Source organism: Arachis duranensis, chromosome 6, assembly GCF_000817695.3.
Source record: "Arachis duranensis cultivar V14167 chromosome 6, aradu.V14167.gnm2.J7QH, whole genome shotgun sequence".
NCBI lineage: Eukaryota > Viridiplantae > Streptophyta > Magnoliopsida > Fabales > Fabaceae > Arachis > Arachis duranensis.
This window is the reverse complement of record NC_029777.3, coordinates 103,914,041-103,937,573: the sequence shown is the minus strand read 5'-3', so window position 1 is coordinate 103,937,573 and position 23,533 is coordinate 103,914,041. Positions and strand designations below refer to the sequence as shown.

General features: G+C 32.9%; 2 protein-coding genes across 7 annotated transcripts; one reads left to right on the top strand and one right to left on the bottom strand.

The window, feature by feature from the left end:
- Positions 1 to 11,180: 11,180 nt before the first annotated feature.
- Positions 11,181 to 18,728, bottom strand: LOC107495346 (protein WHAT'S THIS FACTOR 9, mitochondrial). Of its 6 annotated transcripts, none has more exons than XM_016116471.3 (8): positions 18,417 to 18,728; positions 15,196 to 15,355; positions 14,993 to 15,115; positions 14,291 to 14,496; positions 13,676 to 13,819; positions 13,155 to 13,372; positions 12,157 to 12,415; positions 11,181 to 11,441 (listed from the first exon to the last, which is right to left on the bottom strand). In XM_016116471.3, the coding sequence occupies exons 2-8, from the start codon at positions 15,269 to 15,271 to the stop codon at positions 11,313 to 11,315; spliced, it is 1,155 nt and encodes a 384-aa protein (XP_015971957.1). In that variant the 5' UTR covers positions 15,272 to 15,355; positions 18,417 to 18,728; the 3' UTR covers positions 11,181 to 11,312. The 6 variants fall into 6 exon arrangements, with proteins under 6 accessions (XP_015971957.1, XP_052119297.1, XP_020981016.1 ...); XM_052263337.1 differs by lacking the exon at positions 18,417 to 18,728 and adding an exon at positions 15,977 to 16,365; XM_021125357.2 differs by lacking the exon at positions 14,993 to 15,115.
- A 1,580-nt stretch (positions 18,729 to 20,308) lies between these two features.
- LOC107495388 (pentatricopeptide repeat-containing protein At5g11310, mitochondrial-like) lies at positions 20,309 to 23,533 on the top strand. The gene is given in 4 exon segments (XM_016116540.3): positions 20,309 to 20,743; positions 20,746 to 21,033; positions 21,198 to 22,580; positions 22,806 to 23,533. Coding segments are annotated over 3 exon segments (1,851 nt in total). The 5' UTR covers positions 20,309 to 20,427; the 3' UTR covers positions 22,445 to 22,580; positions 22,806 to 23,533.

Genomic DNA, 23,533 nt, shown 5'->3' with positions numbered 1-23,533 from the left:
AGCTGTTAGGGATATATTTAATGCAAATTGAAAATTTTTAGAACAAAACTGAAACAAAATAAAATTTAGGGATATTTTTAAAATTTTTGTCAAACTTCAAGAACAAAAAGTATACTTTATCCTAAAATAAATTTTAGAAGTTTTCGAAACAAAACAGACTCTTTATAGAGAGATAAATTTATTTTATAATAATTCTTTTAAGAGAATTAATTTGTGTGACAAAAGTAATTCACAATACTACTTATTAAATAATAAATTTTTTTAGAAATTAAACTGTTTCAATCTAAATTTTATTAAAGACTAGTTTAAATATTTATTTAATAAACAAAGAAATAATGCAAAGAAAACAGCGAATGCGCGATTTCTCTAACCAATTTTCGCATTATGGAGTACAGAATGGTAAATTATTTTATTTTAATTGTAAATTTAAAATTTTCAATGTATTTAGATATATCTCTTCTTGACTCTGTATTATAATCTTTGTTGAAGATTTATATCATAACTGTTAGCATTATAAATTCATCGTTTATATCTTGTTTAGTCTTACAATTAAATTTAACGACAATAATGTAAAAGTATTTTACACAATTTACATAATCAGATATATTTGATGATAAAAAAATATTAATAAAAATTATCAAAATTTATTATTTTTAATTTTATTTAATATATTATATAATAAATAAATATTAAATAAAATAAATTTAAATAATTTATATTAATTTTTTTATTTTCCTAATATTACTTCTATATAACAGGAGCTTGCTTATTTGCCGGTCAATATTTTACTCTTTTAGAATAATACAACATATTTTAAGAAAAAAAAATGTAATGAAGAGATAACAATATAGCATACATTTAGACTACATTTAAAAAAAAGATTGAGATTGAGAGATTAAAATTGGTTGATAGAAATTAAGAGACTGAAATTGAATTTTTAAATATTATTAAAATTTTAGTCTTTATCCTTAAAATTTTAGTCTTCTGTATCTTTACGTTTTAGAAGTATTGAAAGAACTAAATTTTTAAATATAAAAATTAAAATTTTAATTTTAATCTCTAACTACTAAACATAATATTGAGTTTCAATTTCTTAATTTTCGTATCACTTTTTCTAACGAAACGCTTAGTGATGAAAGATATCGTTAAATTAATAATAAATGAAGAAAGAGCAATATAGCAGACATTTAATGATGAAAGATATCGTTAAATTAATAATAAATGAAGAAAGATATCATTAAACTTCCAGAACCTCTATTTTTCAATTTTCCAAAGTTTTGGGAACGGATTTTTTATTTTTGTAAATTAAATAAATATAAAATTATCAAAATAAATAATTTTAAAAATATTTATTAAAATAAATATTTTTTATCTTATTTACACGATAAACGAGATAATTTTGTATATATGTCTTGTTTATAGTGTAAACAAGATCAGAGAAAAGTATGCAATACGTATATATCTCGTTTACAATATAAACGAGATATATGTATTTTAAAAAAATTAAAAATAATAAAAATATCAATAATTCAAAATTTTAGTAGACAATTAATACATAAAATAATAGGTAGGAAAAATTAAAATGGATAAGTTTGATCAATTAGCACTCAAAAAGGTTGATAAGATAGAGATAACCGTTTCAATTCTCTTTTCACTATTCTATCAATTTTTTTGAGTACTAATTGATCAAACATATTTATTTTAATCTCTTCTACTAATCTTTTTATGTACTAATTACATGCTAAACGTTTGGATTATTGATATTATTAATATTTTTTATTATTTTCAATTTTTTTTAAAAATACATGTATCTTGTTTACAGTGTAAACGAGATATACACGTGTTGCATACTTCTTTTATCTCGTTTACATTGTAAACGAGATACATGCAAAATTATATCGTTTGCAGTGTAAACGAAATAAGAAAGGAGTATTTATTTTGGTAAATATTTTTAAAATTATTTATTTTGATAATTATTACCTTTATTTAATTTATAAAAATAAAAAATCTCTATTCCATCGTAAAAGAATTTCATTATGAATAATATTACGCATTTAAATTTTTTATAAACTGAGATTCAATTTGGATAAACAATTTAATTAAGCTTTTTTTGAAAAATAACTTAAATAATAAATGCTTATATTAAAAATAGCTTATAAATAAGTTATTTTGTGTTTAGTTTTTTAGTTCTAAAAGGAATGTGATAAAAAGCTTTTTTATTATGAGAAAAGTAATTTTTTTAACTTCTCTATAAGCACTTAAATAGCTTCTTAGAAAATTATAATTTAATTTTGGAAATTGCACCAGACATTAATTCTACTACTTTTTATAGGTCAAAAGCTAAAAAAAAATAATTTTTAAAACTTTTCTAACAGACACTAAGTTCAACTAAATTACACAACAAAACTTGAAATAATGCTACTCATAACTGAATTTTGTTATATGATTTTTGATGTGTCAAATATTTTGTTTCAACCATGTTCATTCTAGAAACCAATTTCAAGTAATTTTTTTCCTTGGTTTACAAGAGAGGCTAAAGGCCTGAAACAAAACTAAATAATCAAAGAAACCATCCAAGGAATAACAATTCCCATGCCATCATTCATCAATAACTGAGAGACTCCTACAGGAATTCATTCCGGTACTTTGTCTTTATACTATTCTTCAAGCTCTAATTTGCTAATCAATTGGTACAACTCTTTGCTTCTCTGTAAGTATGAAATATACGGATCTCTCAATTTTTGTTCAGAAACTCTTTGATCTGATAATAGAGCATAATTCCTTTCTTGCAATTCATTTTCGAGGTTGAGAGGCTATCTGCCTATCTATAATAGCTCGAGAATTGCTTTCCACCCAGATTTCCTGAATCCCAGGGTCCAGGCCATTTCCAAACCAATATAAAAGCCCCATAGTTCAGTGATGAAGGCCGAGTAAGATCTGAGATTTTTTGTATATCCGATAATCCATTTATCTTCATTGTTGCGAATTAAGCCACCACAACCCGCATTATCAGGTTCTCTATTAGCCGCCCCATCTTAGTTTATTTTAACTCAATTCTCAAGATGAGGCTGCTACTTGACTTGAATCTCTTTTCTGAGGATTGGCAAAGGAGACTCCCCTTTCTTCTTAAAGGCTTGTTGTATATTGTAAGCCAAATCTAACATATGGATATGAGGATTCCATGACTTTCTAAAATTGTTCTGAAATATTTTTAAAATTTTTCATTTCTAGAGTTTCCAGCACGCTACTGGAAAAACAAAGTTCCAATCAACCCTGACAGAACAACTCCAATTATCAGCACAACTGTTTTTCACCCAGTCCATGAGGTTCTAGCCAAAGAATTATACTATCCTTTAAGAGTTAATTAGCTTTTTTCCAGACCTCTTTAGCCTTTTCATAGTCCCGTAAGATATATAAGACGTTTTCTATACCGTTGCAACTATTATAACATAGAGAAAATGTTCCATACTATTTATGCTTTTTATCGTTTGTCAAGAGCCTGATGTGAGTTGCTAGCCAGAGAAAGGTCTTGTTTTTTATAGGGCATTTAACTTTTCAGGTTAGCTTCCACACCTTTCTGCTCCAAGGGGAGAGCGCTGAGAGTATAATAAGTGAATTTTTTCGAGAATTTACCATCCTGAGAATGCTTCTAAGCCAAAGCATCAAGGAGATCATTAAACTTCAGGGTGGGAGTAGTTGCTAGTTTGTCTAGCACTTGTTGCGGGAGAATCTCCTTCAACTCCCCTCATCTCCACTATCCTTCTTCTATAACATAACATTGCACATTGGCACTGATATCCTGAATCAATCTATTGGATTGGGCTAAATCCAACAGTGAGCCCTCTAGACTTAACCATTGGTTTGTCCAAAATTTGGTGCTTTTTTCGTTCTCTACTCTGTACATCTTACTGTTGTCCACAAACTGCCATAAGTAGGATAAGGTTCTCCATAGACCAAAGCTCCCAGTTTTAACTTTCCTAAGATTGTTTGGGGGTTCATTGCCATATTTATTCCATAATACCTTTGCCCATAGCGTGTTAGGCTTTGTTATCATCTCCCAGCAAATTTTTGTCAGAAAAGCTTTATTCATATCCTCCAAATTTTTTAACCCCAGCTTTCAACATCTTTGGGGAGACAAAGGGTCCTCCAGTTGATTAAATGTGTTTTCTTAAATGTCTCATTTGTACCTCAAATAAATTTTCGTTATGCCAGTTTCACATTGTTACACACAAATTTAGGCACTTTGCTGTGTTGCATGGCATGGTTTGCCATGTGAGAAATGACAGATTGGGCTAGGACAATTCTCTATGCTATAGAGAGGCTCTTTTGTTTTCACCCCTTCAATTTTTTTTTTTTACTTTCTCCATGATATATTTGTATCTCTTGATCTTCCACCTTCCTTCCAACAAAAAAGGTCCCAGATAACGGCTCAACTCCTTGGTTTCTTTAAAATCAGTGACTACCATTATATCTCTCCTATACCTATTTGGAGTTTCACGAGAGAAGTAAATTTGTGTCTTCTTAGCATTGACAATCTGTCCTGAGGTCTTGTAAAAATCCTACAGATACTTTCTTATCACTCGCATCTGACTTTGGGTTGCCTCTGCAAATAGTATCAAGTCGTTCGCAAACATCAAATAAAAAATTTTGATCCCATTTCTATTGAACATAAACGGCTTCCACTCTTCCTCATCAACCAAATCTTCAATCATATGTGAAATTATATTCAAGCAAATAACAAATAGATAAAGGGATAGTGGGTCTCCCTGCCTAATACCGCACGAGGGATAGAATCTATTCGTCACTTTTCCATTCCAAAGAACCCTGAAGCTAGGAGTTCTTACACAATGCATGATGAGCCTGACCAACTCTTGAGGGATTGGGAAATCAATGAGGCACCGCTCTATGAAGTTGCAATTGAGATGGTCATATGCTTTCTCAAGGTCTATCTTAATGGCCATGAAGCCTCTTTTATTCTGGGACCTCTTTACCATATGAACAATTTCTTGCACAATAATAATGTTGTCGTGAATCCTCCTACCAGGTATAAAGCTAAACTGATTGGGAGAGATTCTATCGTTTAGGATTGGCTTTATCCTGTTCGCAACAATCTTCATAATTACCTTATAAGTAACATTACACAAGGCAATAGGGAGAAATTGGGATATAAATTTTGAATTATCAAGTTTTGGAATAAGGATAATTAAAGTATTATTGACTGCATTAACTTGGTCTGGACATCCCCACACCTCTTTTACAAACCTGATTAAACTCTCACCCACAAATTTCCAATTCATCTTATAGAAGTAAGCTGGAAATCCATCATCTCCTAGGGCTCTAAGTGAGCCCATTAAGAAAATAGCTCTCTCTACTTTGTTGCTGGTCACATGAGCTTCCAGTCTTAAGATATTTTCATGTTGTACCTCCGGATAGAAGTTGCTAGCATTTCTCACACAACACCTATTCACTTCTGTTTCTCTAAACAGGTTGATAAAATAATTACAGACTTGAAACTTCAGTACATCTACATCCTTGATCTGCTCCCATCTTCTCCTTTAAGTTTCATAATTCTGTTGCGCCTTCTTCTGATAATCGTCTTAGTATGGTAGCAGCGGGTATTCTGATCCCCTTGAACTATCCAATTTTCTCTAGACTTTTAAAGCCAAAATATTTGCTCTTTGTCTAGAATTTTTTCAAGTTCCTCACTTGGTTCCTTCTCTAGATTGTCTAGGTAGTCACCCCAACCATATCTTGGAGATTGTTGTATTTCTTTCAACCTATTTAAAAGTGTTCTCTTATGCTTGAAAAAGTGCCCGAAGGTGTTCTTGTTCCACTCCTTTATTTTTTTTCAAAAGAGTTTGTAGAGAGATTTAAAAGAAGATTTGCTAACTAATTCTACGATAGAAAATAATTAAAATCACATGTTGCATTCACAAAAACTCAAACTTAAACATCCTGGATTTGGGTTTTGGTTGGTTGCCTTGTATTTGATCATAATAGGGTAGTGGTCAGGTTTATTACGGGAAAGGATTTTCACCACAACATCATGAAAGAGAAGTCATCAACTCTGATTATAAACTGTCCTATCGAGCCTTTTAAAGATGCGATCTTCGTTTTGCCATCTCGGCCCCCTTCAGGTGAATCTAGTTCCAACAAAACCCAAATCTATAAAGTTGCATTCTTCCATTCAGTCTCTAAATCTGCGAATTTGAGTCAAATCAAGGATTGCCCCTCCTTTCTTCTCACCGGCTTCCGCAATGTTGTTGAAGTCCCCACATACCACCTACGGGAGAGTAATATTTCTGGCCACATTTCAAATAAACTACCAGCTCTCTCTTCTTTTCCTCTCCTGTGGATGTGCATATATTATTTTGAGGCACCATTTCAAAAATGGATCTCTCTATTTTTTTAACACTTGAGAGAATAAAGTGTGATCTCTCACCTTTAATTCTATAAGTGGGACCAAAATTAAATAAGAGAGAGAACAATAAAGGGTGAGATCCTACACTGAATACCATCTAGTTTTTTTTTTACTGGAAAGGATCCACTCCCCACCATTTCTCAATTCCATTATAAACTAGGACGTGAAGAGCTTGGCTGTGCCTAGTAATATCTTGAATTCTCATATTCGTGTTGTTCTAAAGGAGCCAAATCCCTCCCGAAAATCCATTAGCATCTATAGTAATATTGAAAGAGAATCCTGTATTTTTGATAGAGTTCAGAGCTACTTGTCCCCTGTAACAAGTTTCTTGAATTACTACTATGTCAGGCTTATATTGACTATACTATTCCTTTAGAGCCTTAGTGACTTTTGGGCTCACAGCCCCACTCGAATTTCAGGATAGAATTATCATCTTAACCAAAACGAGTAATAGAATTCCTATCAAGAAAGTCCAGGAACTCAGCTCTTAGGGTACTGAAATCAATGTGGGCTTCCTCATGAACCTGGGCCATGTAGGCCTCATCATTTTCCTAGGCTATGACTGCCTCCATTCCTTATGCCATAATTTCATCCAAATCTGACCCTAAGAAGTTGGGCCCCCTGGATTAAGTGGTTCAGGGACCATTGCTATGTCCAATTGATCCATTGATATTTCTTCCAACAAGGTTTCTTTTGGGTTATTATCTACCATAATTTTCATTGGACTGGAAATTGGGCTAGCTGTATGAAGGACTGTCTTATCTGAATTGGGCTTGTTGATTGTCTTGTTATTGGCGAAAAGATATTCAAAGAGTGTTCTTTTATGAGTAAAAGTGTTCCTTTTGGGAGTATGAGTTATGACGTTATTGGCCATCTGAGTGGAGTATGGGTTTTGTCCTAGTTCATTTGCTCTTGCTTTTTTCATTTGGATGCTTGTAAGGAAAGCTTTTAGGCTCTTTTCTGGCTCTTTTTTAGGCTCCTATATTTGTCTATCGCTGGCGTGATGATTCCGACTAATAAGCTCATCATTATCATGATTTGCCAGTACATCGTACTGAGATTCAACCCCCACTATCTCTCTTTCAACCTTGTCCCCCTTATTCTTCCTTCCACTATTGTCCTTGGTAGCCATTTGTCTCCTTGTCCTTTTCTGTTTCTGGACAATCATCCATTTCCTAAACGCCTGACTATCTGACATGATGCTTTTATCCTTGTCTTTTCCACTTCCTTCCTTCAGAATACGTTCCGCCGATGTTTGCATCCCTCCCCACTAGCACCTGTTGACGGCGGGTGATTCCTATGCGCTGTGCCATCCTCTTTTTGGTGCACTTCTTGCCTCTTCTTTGTCCAGCTTTCGTTTACATGGCCGAATCTTTCACATGCAAAAGATATCATGTGGAGCCCCTCATACTCAATGTAATAGCTGCATTCATTTACTAAGTATATGGCGTTCAAGGATTTGTTCAAATCAAGCTCTACACATAACCTCGCAAACTTGTCCCTAGACTAATTCGCTATATGCCTATATTCATATCTACTTTAAGCATCTTTCCTACCTGATCCCCTACAATCCAAGGAATTTCTTATCGTAGTATTTAATGGGGATGTCAGGTAGTCGTATCAAGGCTGCAATCTTGTTAATATCCGTCCCAAAGGGGTTGAAATCTGGAGTCCGGTATCTAGTCATCAGATAGTGATCTAATAGCAACCACGAGCCTCCCTCCATGATGTGCGAGTAATCCTCTGCATTGTAGAGTTTGACAACAAAATAATCGTTTCCTACATCAATTAGGTCCATGCAGCTTGTCTTAGCCCACATGGTATCCAGCCTTCTCCTTAGCACTGCATATGAGACACTTTTTCCCAGGAATTTGACTATGAGTGCATGTTTCCAGGACTGCTCCAGCCTTCTTAGCTCTATTGACATTAATGCTTATCATTCCATTTTCCAGTCTCTTAGTAAGATTGCTGGATGGCTTTTTCTTCACGTCTTTCTCTCCTACGAGCTTCCCTTTGAACTTGGCTCATTTCAAGCACCTCCATAAGATCCTATGGGTTCTCCGTATCTGAGTCTTCTTCTGAGGAGTCATCCCCATCGCTTGATTCCTCTGAATCTGACTCTGGCTCAATGCTATCCCTCATCACGAGATCAGCATAGGATCTACCTTTTCCGTTAGCTCCAGTGAACCTTGTTTTGTCAATCATTCAGTCCTCCTCTCTCACTACTCTAGGGGTCTCTCCTCCGTATTTCCCTTTGTCATTCCTGAGCTTTTTCTTGCTCCAATGAAGTTGATCAGCTTCCTCAATGGATGTCATTTTGAAATCGACAGTCTGCATGACCTTTTTTACTTTCGCATAAACTTGTGGTTCTTTGGTTTAATTAATTATTATTCCTATCATCTCAAGTAAAATTTTGTTTGTTAACAAATGACACTGAAACTCACCACGGGCGTACTACCTTGGCTCGCCAATAAAGAATGGGCCAACTATATTGATTTGTATCGGGTTTTTGGTAAATGGGCTCATATCTTCTTCTTTTTAAAAATAAGACTTATATACATTTTCAACTTAATGTCTGCAGCCGAGGCTTGGGTTAGATGGCCACTTTGTGTGCCTCCCATAGAGCTGCACCGGGTTCAAGTTCTCATGGAGGAATATAGAACCATTTATTATGTGTACTCCCATGTAGTGTGTGTGAGTGAGTTGTGTGGGTGTGTAATACATGGGTGTATGAATGTAATGCCTAGGATTGGGGGTTGTCCAATCCACTTGACCAAAAAAAAAAAAAAAATTAATGTCTAATAATATAATATTAACCAAGTTGTTGATCAAATTATTAGCTTACTTGTTTACTTAATCAAGTATCTAGGGTTTAAATTTCGTTTTATATATATAGTATCTAATTGGTCTGTGATAAAACAAATTATACAAATTATTCTTTGGCTTGTCGAGAGAGATAGCATGAAAAATAATAAACAAACTACTACAACTACTATTATTAGTATGTATCATAAAATAAAGAAAAAATTTTACTCCTCTCTTCTAAGAGATGCTAAAATGAAACTTCGTTCCCTTTTATTTATAAAATATATACCTTTTTTCTTATAATTTTTTTTAAAAAAATATTATCTTTAAGACTTTAACTTATTTAAAATTTTGTGTTAACTAATATCAATTTTATCTATTTTTCTAAAAAAAATAAATTATATTTTACAAAAATATCTTTTAAAAAAATTTTTATTTTTTCTGAATAAATTTTGTATACCAAAATATCCTTTAACAAATTATTTTTCTAGTGATTAAATTATATTTTTATTAAAATATCCTTCAAAATATTTTGTAGTGATTAAATTATTTTTTGTTAAGATAACGTTCAATATTATTTTCTTAGTGATTAAATCATGATGTCAATGCATATTATTTTTACATTAAATTAAAAAATTCTTCCTGTGAGACTAGTAGAAAAAAAATATTAAACCAAACTTGTAAAACCATGTTTAATAATATGCATTGATATCATAATATTAACAGTAAAAACATGCAAAAAAATTGTTGTTAAAATTTTTTTGGGTAAATTATAATTTAGTAACTAAAAAATTATTGAAGGTTATCTTAGTAAAAAATAATTTAATCATTAAAAAATATTTTGAAGAATATTTTCGTAAAAATATAATTTAGCCACTAGAAAAATAATTTGTTAAAGGATACTTTGATAAACAAAATTTAATTGCAAAATATTAAATTTTTGATAGAGTATTTTTTGTAAGAAAAATTATTTATTTTTCTTAAAAGATAGATAAAATTGACAATAGTTAATACAAAAAATTTTAAATGAATTAAAGAAGAGGTTTTTACAAATTATAAGAGAAGAAAATATATATTTTATAAATAGAGAGACAAAAACAAAAGTGTCATTTTAATATATCTTTAAAAAAAGAGTAAAATTTTCTTTAAAATAAAAGAAAGTGGTATTTTAGTATAACTAAATAAATACTCATTTAGTCACCAAACAACTTTTAAAAGTCACCAACAAAAAAAAAACAAATACTCATTTAATAGTAAGTAATGTTAGACAAAAAAAAATAGTGTCAATAACTACTTTTAAAGATGACTACTTTTAAAAATCAAGGTTAAAATTTTCCACTCTACTATTGGATCAATTATCTTGTATGGGACAAAATATTAGGTATGAAAATGAACATAAAAACATAAATTTAGTAGGAGTAAATGAAAATGCTTCAATAGATAAATACTAATACTTGAAGAGATAAAAATAAGAAAAAAATAACTATTTGTACCTATAAACTTTACGAACGCTAACAAAAATATCCATTAAACAAAAAACTAACGTTATACTTATAAAAGATAAATTTCGTGTGACAAAAATATTAAAACCTAACATTTCATGACTTTTTAATAAAATTCTCAAATTACCATAAATCAATAAAAAATTAGAATTTAAATACTTTTTTATCACACAAAACCCATTTTTTATAGATATAACATTAGTTTTCTTGTTTGATGAGTATTTTTATTAATGTTCACAAAATTTATGAATATAAATAGTTATTTTTCCTAAAAATATCTAGTGGATATAAAAAAGAAAGTTAAAGTGACGTCTATTATTAAAAAGATAGTGTTATTTGACCATATTGAAAAAGATTAGGACAACATCAAGAAGATAAATCAAATGAAATGATAATACGATAGTTAAGAGCAGAGACAGATATAAAAAGACTCTAAATAATTTGATGAAAAGTGATAGAAATATAAATGGATTGAATACTGACAATCTGACATGATTCATAACAAATCGTCTGATTTATATGAACAAAAATATATTTCAATTGGATATTTGCACTCCCAAGAACATTTTACAAGTAAATACTTTTCAAAAATCGTATTTTGTTCTTCCGCTTGCTAAAATGAGGCACAACATATCTGGGATATCAAGAGAAGAGGAATAAAAATTCCAAGACTCGAGCATTAATCGTTTTCTTGATCCTTTAAAATGAACAACCTGCGAATCATAACACAGGGACAAAATAGGGTTAAAACCTCACAAGACAATGTAGATATTTTTCTAAAACACCAAATGAAGTGCCTTCAGATACATCACCGAAATGGTAGATAAAAAAATATCTTTCCTTTTCCCCAGTAAATTACCATTTGGACTCGCAAAATATTAGTTCACTACTCTCTCATGGTCCTCGAAACTCGAAAGATCAGTTTAACTTGACAAATCGACCAAAGTGAGAACCGATTTGTTAGCAAACTAAAATTCTGAGGGCTAATTTAACTGTTAACATAATCTTTTGCGTACCTAGTGATAATTATCAATTTTTAAGGATACCGAATCATACAAGGATTAAAATGGTGATTTATTCTGGGAAAAAAAACAGAGAGGGGGGCGGGGGTGAACCACCAGCTTGATCCTTAAAGGATCTGTAAATCAACCCCCAAAAGACTTGTTATTTTTTTTAAAAGTATTAATGAAAAGACATTTTAAGGACTAATTTGTCATTATATTGATCTTCTAAGAAGTAAGTCATTACTATATTAACCATTCTGATAACACGAGAATATAACATCTTTCCGAGTCTCAAATAATGGCATTTTAATCTTTTGGGGCTCAAAGTGGTGCTTAACTCTTTTCAATGGCCGTCTCAAGAAGCATTGATTATAAGTTGTTTCGAACTCGAAATATACAAAGCACATTTAAGTCTGAAATATACCTTGACGTCCAATGGCATGCCACGAAACTGTCCAGCACCCTCTGGCGGAGTCCAATTGTACATGGCACACGGTAAGAACAATACTTTAGTACCGCGAATGTCTTCGGTGAAAGCAACAGTTTTGGAAAACCTGTTGGCATCAAATTGAGGTTTGGACTTCACAACCAAAGCAAGCGCCAACTGATCTCCAAGCATCCGTGAAGCTTTCATGTATTCCGTGCGGTAAACTCTCAAAACATCTTGTAGAAAAAGCTTTGCCCTTCATATATTATGAAATTAGAGGGAGGAATTAGGAAAATGGAAGAGCTACTGATTTTCAAACATGCAAATGGAAGAAAAGTGATTGCTGGTATAAACTTTTACATGTAATATCAAAACTCCTCAGTCCTCACTATTTTCCATCTTTTAAAATGACTTCGGTAGCATTAATGAAAACAGCAGAATGCTAGCATAAATGGTAGAGTTTAAGTTTGATTAATTCTTCATAGGAATCATTCACAAGCAATCTCCGAACAAATGTTTTAGCAGAATTGAGTCAGATCTTTAAACGTTCATCTAACCGCTTAAGCTTTTATAGGAGTTTCTCCTTAACAAGTCTAATATAGTCAAAGAGAAAATAAATCATCATAAACAACTATGATTTATATAGTGTGAGCCTAATTACACCAACATTTTATGGAAACCATGTCCGAAACAAAAACAATACCAGTGTTTTTCATGTTTGAGGAAACCTGAAACTACCAAGAGATGTGTTACAGGACATGTATTGTGAGTTCAACAGACAAACGATCTACTGGAAATTCTTTATTTTTGCGATTAAAGTGAAACTATAGAGACAAGATTGGTCATGATTTATTAAATATTTGATTTTTAATAAAAGAACTAAAAGGGTATCATTTGATCCATACAAGCAACCCCGTTATGTGGAATAAAGCATGGAGGTTATATATGAAGTAAATGTAGTTAAATGAAAATCACATACAATCCAATTTGTTTACCTTAAAATTGCATCAGGAGTACCCCTGACTGCAATGAATCCTGAATTTATCGGTTGTCCCTTGTTGTTCCTAAATGTTAGAGCCAAGTCAAAATTCGGATGGTCATGAAAAATCTGCCCTAAATCATCAACCACTGCCATATCAGAATCGGTGAAGATGTAGTGAGTGATATTCCCTGGCCTCTGAGAAAGCATCTTATGCCGTGAATCCAAAAAGGCCTGTAAAGAAGGAAAAAACTATATCTTACCCTTAAGAGCTACATCATAAATTCTAATTATGTTAAATGACAAAAGAACAGTATGATGTGACTATATAATTGAAATATCAAACAGAAAGAATGACAAAGATAACAGAACCATTGGTCTATTTTCGTGCATGAGATTGCAGCCACTGGCAAATTTATAAAGTAATAATTTTAATTAGATTACAAAGACACATACGGAGAAATGTTCAAAATAAACTCATACAGATGATCAACTAGTTTTATTCAAAATATTTTCTATACAGCAACGTGATCTTACAATATAAGACCTGATCCTTTGGAGCATCAATTTGTCTCGTGAATATTCACCTTGTATAGGATAAAGGGTAACTTGGCTTCTCTGTACTGAGAAGTCAGACTTTGGATCGGTGAGAATAATCACATTGCTCCGGGGCATTGCCACCTGCAGATGTCATCCATACCAAACGTTGAAGAAATTATTCCTAATATAGTTATATCGCAATATACGCTTAAAGGAAAATGACAATAACAATACACTTCAATAAATTAGACGCCAAATATTTTGATCAACCTTTGATATAAGTAGATCGAAGAAAAAAGTATGCAACATAGCATGACTTTTGCTTGATGGTTAGAACAAATTAGACATAAAAAGTCAGAAAGGCTAGATCAAAGAATTATAGGATTGTCTAGGCACTATTCAATCTTTCAAGCAACAAAGTTACATTATGATTCATCTTCCAAGCTCACTCCTAGTATTAGTTCCATTTAATGAACTCCAAAAGTATAAAATTATAGAAAAAGATGAAGGACTTCATCAATCTGCTAGGTAACAGATAATGTACAGGCCACAATAAGCAAAAACATTAAATTTCTTTTGATACAGTGAAGTAAAGTTTTATTCAATAATTACCTTAATGAAGTTAATGAAGGCATTCAGCACGGCCATTGACCTCTCAACCTTATTATATGAAGCACTGCCAACTACTGTTTTTATTGCTTTATCATCTGCAGTATTGACTGAGGAATTATAAATTGTAAAAACAGTGACAAATGCAACACTATCCTCCAAAGCTGATCTTCCGTTAGAACCATGTGTTCTGTTAAGAGCCTTTGTTCCTGTAAATTGTTAACATGTAAAAGACAACATAAGAATTATGAACATCTGAAGTAATGTAACCAAGTTAATAAATGATATGAAAGTAGTGAATATAATCTTGACTTGTAAACATATAAAAATCAGCAAAAGGAAATTGTAATTATCCAGATATCATTAGATATATCATTAAACCGTAAAAGTGATTCATCTATCTCTGATGGAAAAGTCAACCTTGGGGAGAGATTTCATGACAGACATGGATCTATCCAAAACAATATAATTACAAATTGGCTACTACCTGATAAACTGCTATTTAAAAAAATCATTTGGCCAATGGTCTAAAATCCAAGTACCATGTGAAGTATACATACAATTTTCCATTTCAATACCCAATTCACAAGTAGATTTTACAAGTAGCCCTATTCTAGATAATATAAGTTCCAAGACAGACATATATGGAGTTACATGTTTTTGAATCAAAGCATATAAGGAAATGAGACAAATAAACGTAGATACCTTGGCATTGCAATCGATTAGATAAGCCTTGTCCAGCCGCAGGACCAAGAACCAGATGATCAAATTTTTTATTAAGTTTCTCGGGAGGTTCCATAGTTTGTGAACTCTGCTGCAACTCCTTCACTAAAAAAAGCATGAAGTTTACTTATAAAGCACAGTTGAAAGCAGAAAGACTAATAAAAAGGAAAGAAGGTATTACCCACCAGAAAATAGATGAGTAAGCAATAAAATTAGAGGAAGACCAAAAAGAAAACGGTGCCATCCCCTCATCCTTTTCATGCCCGATAGATGTAGAATACAATTTTAACGGAAACAGAAACAAGGAAGAAACTAAGATAGGTCCTGCAACCACTTGCGTCTCAGCTGCATAAATGATAAAAAAGAATTCAGGATCACGCTTGACACGAAAACAAAATGTAGATGGAGGGGGAAAAGAAGTAAATCAATTTTTTCATTAAAAAGGCATGCAGTTCAACCACCCAAATAAAAGAGAAAAATAATAGAGGGCAGTTTGGTGCTATAAGGGTCCTGGTATGTGGGAGTCCAAGGAAGGGTTTCGCTGAAAGAAAAATGCATATGAAAAATGTGTGATTTAACAAATTTTGAAAAATATCATGGGCAAATAACAAGTGAATTACTTCAGTTAGCTCCACCAGAATAGCAAAAGCCTTTTGCTAGTTTAAAATGAATACGCTGTTTTCATGTGATAACCAAAAAGAACAAGAAATTATTATTGAACATTTGATTGGGTGTTGGTAGCAACACTGAAATTGCAAAGAAACTTAAAATCAGGTCTCCTAAGTTCCAAACATTTGATGGGGTGTTCAAAGTAACATTTGTTTATTGTAGTATTAGTGTCAACTAAAGTTGCATAAATATTATAGAAGTCAAATCCATGCAAGTTGATCCTGAACTGGAAATCAATGTCTTTCAAAAGAACAAATCTTAACAAGGCATTTTCAATGGTTGAAATTAAAAACCAACCTGAAACTGCAAAGAAAGTTACCATATGTTCCATGAGCATTTGATACCCTACCCAACTTGCTGTTCATTACAAGTTTGTGACTAGTGTAGAATTAGTGTCAACTAATGCAAAATTGCAAGATTTACATATTTAGAAAAATGTATAAATATTAAGAACATAAAGTTTATACAACTGAACTCAAAGTTGAAAGCAACATCTTTCATAGGAACACATCTTTTATATTCGTACTTGATGGGGGTGTTGAAAGGAAGGCCTTAAATTGCCAAGAAACTTAATTGCAATAATCATAGGATACAAAATCAGCCAATCCTTACACCAACTACATTTAACTTTCCTGCTACAGCCAAGTGAAGTGCAAATTTGCAAATTGCAATCAATGACTACTTTAGATTCAATAGCTAAGCTTCAATCTGTGAATTATCCTTCAACTCAACTTGTCTATGATGTTTCTGAGTCTTAGTCATGAGGTGAATGTACCTAAATCTCATACCCATTAATGGATGCTTTCTAATCAAGACATCCTTTCTATAAGCTTCCCTAAGCACAACTGTCTGAGTCCTAATCTTATTGGAAATGTAAAATATGCCAGGGTGATGAACCAAAGCCTTCTTAAATCTTGAGTCCAACCCCAAACACTCTCCATAACAAAGTAAGTTCCCTCGCTCTGTCTTCTTTGACACTAGAAGACAGAGCAACTCATGCAAAATTGCCACTATCCACTTCTCTGCCAGGTCACTACTTAGATCAAGATGAAATGCATCTTCATATGGGGAAATATAAGGTAATTTTTGCCAATTCTCAACCCAACTCTTCACTCTCTTTTCAAGATCAAAACCTTTTGGATAAAACATGGGAAATGAAATATCATGTCTTCTTTTGTCTCCACAATAGTCCAAGCTCATTGCCCTCTTCTCCAAGTCGGAGACAGAGAGCTCTTTTCTCCAAGAAACAAGCTCTAAAGCAAGCATTTCTTTTCCGGATGATGGATCTTCGATGTTACAAACATCAAAATAATCAGGGTAATCGGCCAAAAGAGTCTTAACATAATCATGAGGAAGACCCAAATCCCATTTTAGCTTATCAATTACATAAAGTGGCAATTTTCCCATACCAGCAAGCATCAGAAGCCTTGCAATCCTATGAACAATGTCTACACGGTTAATGGGACAATTGTGGATATCCATTTCTTCTTTGTGTAGGCATAAAGCATGAGGTGTGAGCTTAACATGTGGAGGGAAGCCACGATCTGGTTGGAATTGCATGAAAATACAATGATACTTGTCTATAAATTTGGTGGTTGTCATGGAAAGGTTAAGGGGATCTTTCAACAGAGAAGCATTGTATAAGGAGAGGGATTTGGAAGTAGATGAAACTATTTCATTCTTGAAGGAAACGACCTGTTTAAGATCTTTCTCTTTAAGGATTGCATTATCAAGATACAAGTCCCGAACCCATTTGACCTTTGCATTCACAAAAGTCCTAACGAGGATGAACTGACGAGGAAGTTTGGAGGGGAGAGCCATGAATGACCAGCTCACTACCCTGTAAAGTAAAACACTCTGTCACCAGGGTCCAATTCTTCAATAGACTTCAAAACTTACACAGCTAAACTCAAAAACTTTAACACAATATAAAGTTGACCAAAGAACAAAACGTCCAGCACAAACTTTTGTGCCATTCAACTATGTTCTATTTTAATAGAATGCTATAGCATTGCCTAATCCATGTAACTCGCACCACCCACTGGAATAACGCTTAATTGTTTTTGTCAACTATGTTCAGTTAAAGCAACAACGTGTAAGTCTTGTGATACCCTAATCTACTCAAATTGTGTAAACATAACCTACAGAAGAATTCTCAAATTATAGGAAAATTGCAACAGGTGAAGGGAGTGGACCAGGTCAAGCCGTAAGGGTCATATGTGTAGTTGAAACATTTGAATCTAGGACGGATTCTAGTCCAAGTAGGTTACACAATAAAATATTTAGTATCACAGTTAGCAACATCACAACATCACCTTCCCAATGCAGCAAACAGAGACGAGATACTTTCCTTACTCTGTTCACCAAAAATACACAATGCAATAATTCCAAAGTACAGATTTCAAAAAAAAAAAAAGGGTCCAGACTTCATATAGAATGCTTCCAATTGTGGACTGCATTAGGCAATATCACTGGCACAACGGCATAGGACAGCAATTGCAGTGTGAACTGAAATCACATGAATTGCCAAAATGTAACTCAAAGCCAAAGTCAATTAATCACTTGTATTTTACAAATGCAAAGAAGACAGAGATCAAATTCAAAGTTCACACATCACAGCAAATGCAAACATTCCACATTTCTATTTTTCTAAGCTTCCTCAACAACCAAACATTGATCACCAAGCAAGAATGAAAAGTTCAAACTAGAAGAGAGGAGATCGGCGAAGAGATCTGACCGACGGCGAGAGAGAGTACAGAGGAAGCGACCGAGACTGGGTGAGCAGAGAGCACAACAGCGACGGAGAGAGGCGCATAATACCGGAGGGGATCAGATCGGCGATGAGGTCACAGGTTGCAGCCTCGCTGGAGAGACATTACATAGCTGCAGCGACGGTGGAGAGAGAAGACATAGAAGCAGCCTCAGTGAAGAGATGGGAGTGATTCTGGACAAAAAAGTGGGCTGCGGTTTGGAGAGGAAGATTAGGGATTTGGAGGACTGGTAAGTGAATCGAGAATGGGTTGTGGCACAGAGGTGATTTTCTTCATAATTTACTAATCTGGTATGCGTAGCATTTTTTTAATCAGACATTAAAAGATGAGACATTTTTTAATTTATTTTTAAATTTTTTTAATTAAATTAATCTATTAAAAATTAAAATTTAATTATATATAATATCTGACATATTTAATTAAATATTGATTAAATATGTTTAAGAAAATTTATTAATTTAATTATTTTTTTAATTATAAAAGATATATTCTCAATATGACTTAACGATTAAATTGATAGATTTTTATAAACATATTTAATTGATGTCTAATTAAATATGTAAAGGAACATGTATTTATCAATTAACCATTTACATCATTCATCATTTGTGAGTTGAATGAAAAATATAATTAAATTTTAATCTTTAATAATAGACCAATTTGATTGAAAAAAATGTTTAGGAACAATTTTAAAGAATGTATTTATCTTTTAGGATTAATTTGAATATGAATCCTTCTATGATGCACGGATACCGACACGAACACGAAATACGACACGACACAGGACACGCGAATACACAAATTTTAAAATCTTATAAGATATGGGAACACAACATATATATAAAATATAAAGTATTTTTTAGATAAATTACAATAAATTTTTTATATTTTTATTGGTATTAAAATATAAAATAATTTTTTAATTATTTTTAATGTCTTCTTTTAACTATATAAAAGTATTTAAAATATTTTTATTTTAATAAATAATAATATATATTATTTTTAAACTCATTTCAAAAATACATGTTAAGAATAAGGCTGAACATGCTGACACATGATGTTTTTAGGGTGTCTAAATGTATCTGAAATTTTTTTATTATTTTTTATTAAAACACAGTAGGCACGCATGTCAGACAAATAAAATGTCTATATTTAATAGGAACCTTACATTATATAATAGTTAAAAAATTTAGAGGACTAATTGTCGGTCAATTTCAGCATACGATTAACAATTTTGTAATAAAAATAAAACAAAAAATTAATATAAATTATGACTACTAAATTAAAAATTAAATTGAATAAATTAAAATTTTGTAGACTAAATTAAAGTATAAGTATCTCAAAAATCAATCTAATATCAAGTTAAGATCAAATATTTAAAATTTAATGAGTTTAACTAACATATATTCAGACTATAATATATTAATATAATAGAATTTAAGTTTGAAGAGTGTAAGAATGAATTTGAAAATTAAACCCCTTTTAATGTGATTTATAAATAAAATAAAAATAAAAAATTGAAGTTTTCAAAAAATTTTAAATTATTTATTTTTAGTTGTTTCAAAATAAAAAAAATCATTCTTAAATAAATTCTAATTCATAACCTTCTAAATAAATTCTAAAAATACATAATAAACTTATCGCTAATAAAAAATTTTAAATATTTTTATTTAATAAATATAAAATATTAAAAATAAATACATTAAAAATTTAATTTTTTATATTTTTAATAAAAAAATTTTATTTTATGATCTCAACATAATAAATAAATTTTAATTTAATTTTATACACTTTTAGTCTTTTACACTAAATAAGTAAATATAATGTAATACAAAAACTTACAGAAGAAAAGAAACCGTTCCTTCCTTTGAGAGTTTCATTTCACCCGCCTCCGTCGCTCGTCCGCCAGCTCCATTGCCACTTTCTCTCTTCCCCTGTTTCAATTCCTTTCCAGCCGCTCCCAACATTCCAAACCAAATGCTCTTCCACAACCCCCTTCGTCACTCACTATCTCTCTTACTTTCCACACTCAAACAAAAACCCACTCCTACATTCTCATTCTCCCTTCTTCATCACCGTCACCGCTTCTCTTCTTCCTGGCTCTCCGTTCGCGGAAACCCCCTCATTAAATGGCCAACCCTGCCAATCCCTCAACCCCCTCCCAATCCCAATCCCGAACCCCAATCCTCCGAACCCCAACCCCACTCCAATTTCTCGCCGCGCGATTTCTCCGCAATTGCCGATATATTCGCCGACTCTTCCATCTCTCCCGGATCGCTCCTCCATGCGGAACTGGACGCTCCGGGATTGAACCGGGTTCAGAGCTACTGCTCGCCGTGTTTGACCGTTTCGGTTCGTCGCCCAAGCTGCTTCACTCGCTGTTCCTGTGGGCCGAGAAGCAACCCGGGTTCAGACCTAATTCGAAGCTCTTCGACGCTGTGGTCAACGCTCTCGCTAAGTCCAGGGAGTTTGACTCCGCTTGGACGCTGATTCTTCATCAGATCGATGATGGAAACGACGAGGGAGAAGCTTTGGTTTCCGTTGCCACCTTCGCTATCATGATTCGACGCTATGCACGTGCAGGTTAAAAAAACCCGAATATTTTCCGTTTATGTTTTCGTACGTTTCAATCTGAATCTATGAAAGAATAAGATAATGATGTTGATAATTTGCGAGTGAGAATTTTAACTCTTAGGAAAGTATAGAGAAATGGTTTAATTTTAACCTAAAAGAATGAAATTTTTCAGGTATGGTGCAACCTGCAATTCGTACATTTGAGTTTGGAAGAAAGCACAATTCAATTATAGATTCTGGATCGGAATCGAGTTTATTTGAGATATTGTTGGATTCACTTTGCAAAGAAGGGTCTGTTAGGGCAGCTTACGAGTATTTATGTCTAAGAAAGAAGATGACCCAGGGTTGGGTTCCTTCCATTCGGGCTTATAACATAATGTTAAATGGATGGTTTCGGTCAAGGAAACTCAAACACGGTGAGAGACTTTGGGAGGAGATGAAGAAGGAGAATGTAAGACCAACTGTTGTGACATATGGTACCCTTATCGAAGGGTATTGTCGGATGCGTCGAGTTGAAAAGGCGCTCGAGATCGTTGGTGACATGATCAAAGAAGGAATTGCACCAAATGCAATAGTGTATAATCCAATAATTGATGCATTGGCAGAAGCTGGGAGATTTAAAGAGGCCTTGGGGATGATGGAACGATTTCATGTTTTAGAAATTGGCCCTACCGAATCGACATATAATTCTCTGGTAAAGGGGTTTTGTAAGGCAGGAGATCTTGTAGGTGCTAGTAAGATTCTTAAAATGATGATAAGTAGGGGTTTCATTCCAAGCTCCACCACCTATAATTACTTCTTTAGGTACTTCTCAAGATGCGGGAAGATTGAGGAAGGGATGAACTTGTATACCAAGATCATCCAATCCGGTTATACGCCTGATCGGCTAACATACCATCTTTTGGTGAAGATGTTATGTGAAGAGGAAAGGTTAGACTTGGCAGTTCGAGTTAGCAAGGAAATGAGACATAAAGGATTGGACATGGACTTGGCTACAAGTACCATGTTAGTTCATTTGCTATGCAAAATGCGTAGGTTGGAAGAGGCTTTTGCTGAATTCGAGGACATGATACGAAGGGGTATAGTTCCTCAGTACCTTACTTTCCAGAGACTGAATGCGGAGTTAAAGAAACAGGGTATGACTGAAGTGGCACAAAAGCTTTGCAATTTGATGTCTTCCATTCCCCATTCTACCAGCTTGCCAAATACCTACAGTGAAGACAACAATGATGCGCGTGCAAGAAGGAATTCTATAATTCAGAAGGCCCAGGCATTTTCTGATATGTTGAAAAACTGTAACGACCCTCGAGAACTCGAAAAGTATAAATGTTCTTCTGAAAATGATGTCTCAAGTGCGAACGGTTTGATAGAGGATATTGAGAGAAAGATAAGTGCCAAACGAACATCTTCTGTGATTTGACCTCGTCATCAACCGGGAGCAAAACCAAACTGACTGTGCGAATGAGAATCAGTTCGCATCTGAGCACCGAACCACATTACATAATTGCGACATATCCAGAACAAAACGCAAAATATCTGCTCTGCGTTAGTCAGCAGTAAGTGGTTAAGCAAACTGATTTAGAAATGTCTATATAATTAGGATTTGGATATTCTAATGTGACCTTGTCATCTTTGCATTTTTACCTTTCATTCGATTGCTCTAGAAAAATGAAATTAAAATGAGAAACAATAAATGGTGAAGATACTTGTCTTGTTTATTTTTAAAACGAGAGGATCCAAATTCATATAATTATGTGTAAACCCTTGGTGTTCTGATGCAGAGCGCATGGCTGCAGAATATATGGAGCAAGTGAATTGCAGGAATATCAATAAGGAAGAACAAAATGGTGACGAAAACTAGCCCAAAGAGGATCATGTCTTCAATGATTTTGTTCTGAATGGTGGGAATATTCAATCTTAGGCAGGGTGCTTCGATGAAGAAAGTTGGACCATTTTATCATCCCAACACTAAAAGTTGTCAATATTTTTACAACAGCGAGAGGAAGTTATATATATATATATATATATAAAGAAATCACCCAAAAATGCAAAAATTTAGGCGGAAGACAAAAATAATCCCGACGGAAATTAATTTAGTTATGGAGAGAATAATGGTGATAACTTTGAATATGGATGCATGGTCTAATCCCGAAGGAAAAAGAAATGGAAACAACTGGAAAGTTTTAAGATCATGTCAACTTCACAGTTGCCGCTCTAAGCATTGATGTTTGCTATCTAGTTGTTTCTGCTAACATAGATGTATTTATTTCACATTTGGTCATTTTGTCACATTTTTTTTCCAGGAGTGTTTTTTGTCGTTTTCACCTTTTGAAATTAATTTTCTCAGCAACTAAAGTTTTGAAAATATTTTAGTAGTTTATTTATTTTTCTTTCTAAGGCTAAGCTATTATTATTAAAAGAATGTGTCAAAAGAATTTATAGCTCAATCCCTTTGTTTGTAATAAGTTAACCCGCAGATACGCAAAACTGTAATATATATACGTTTTAA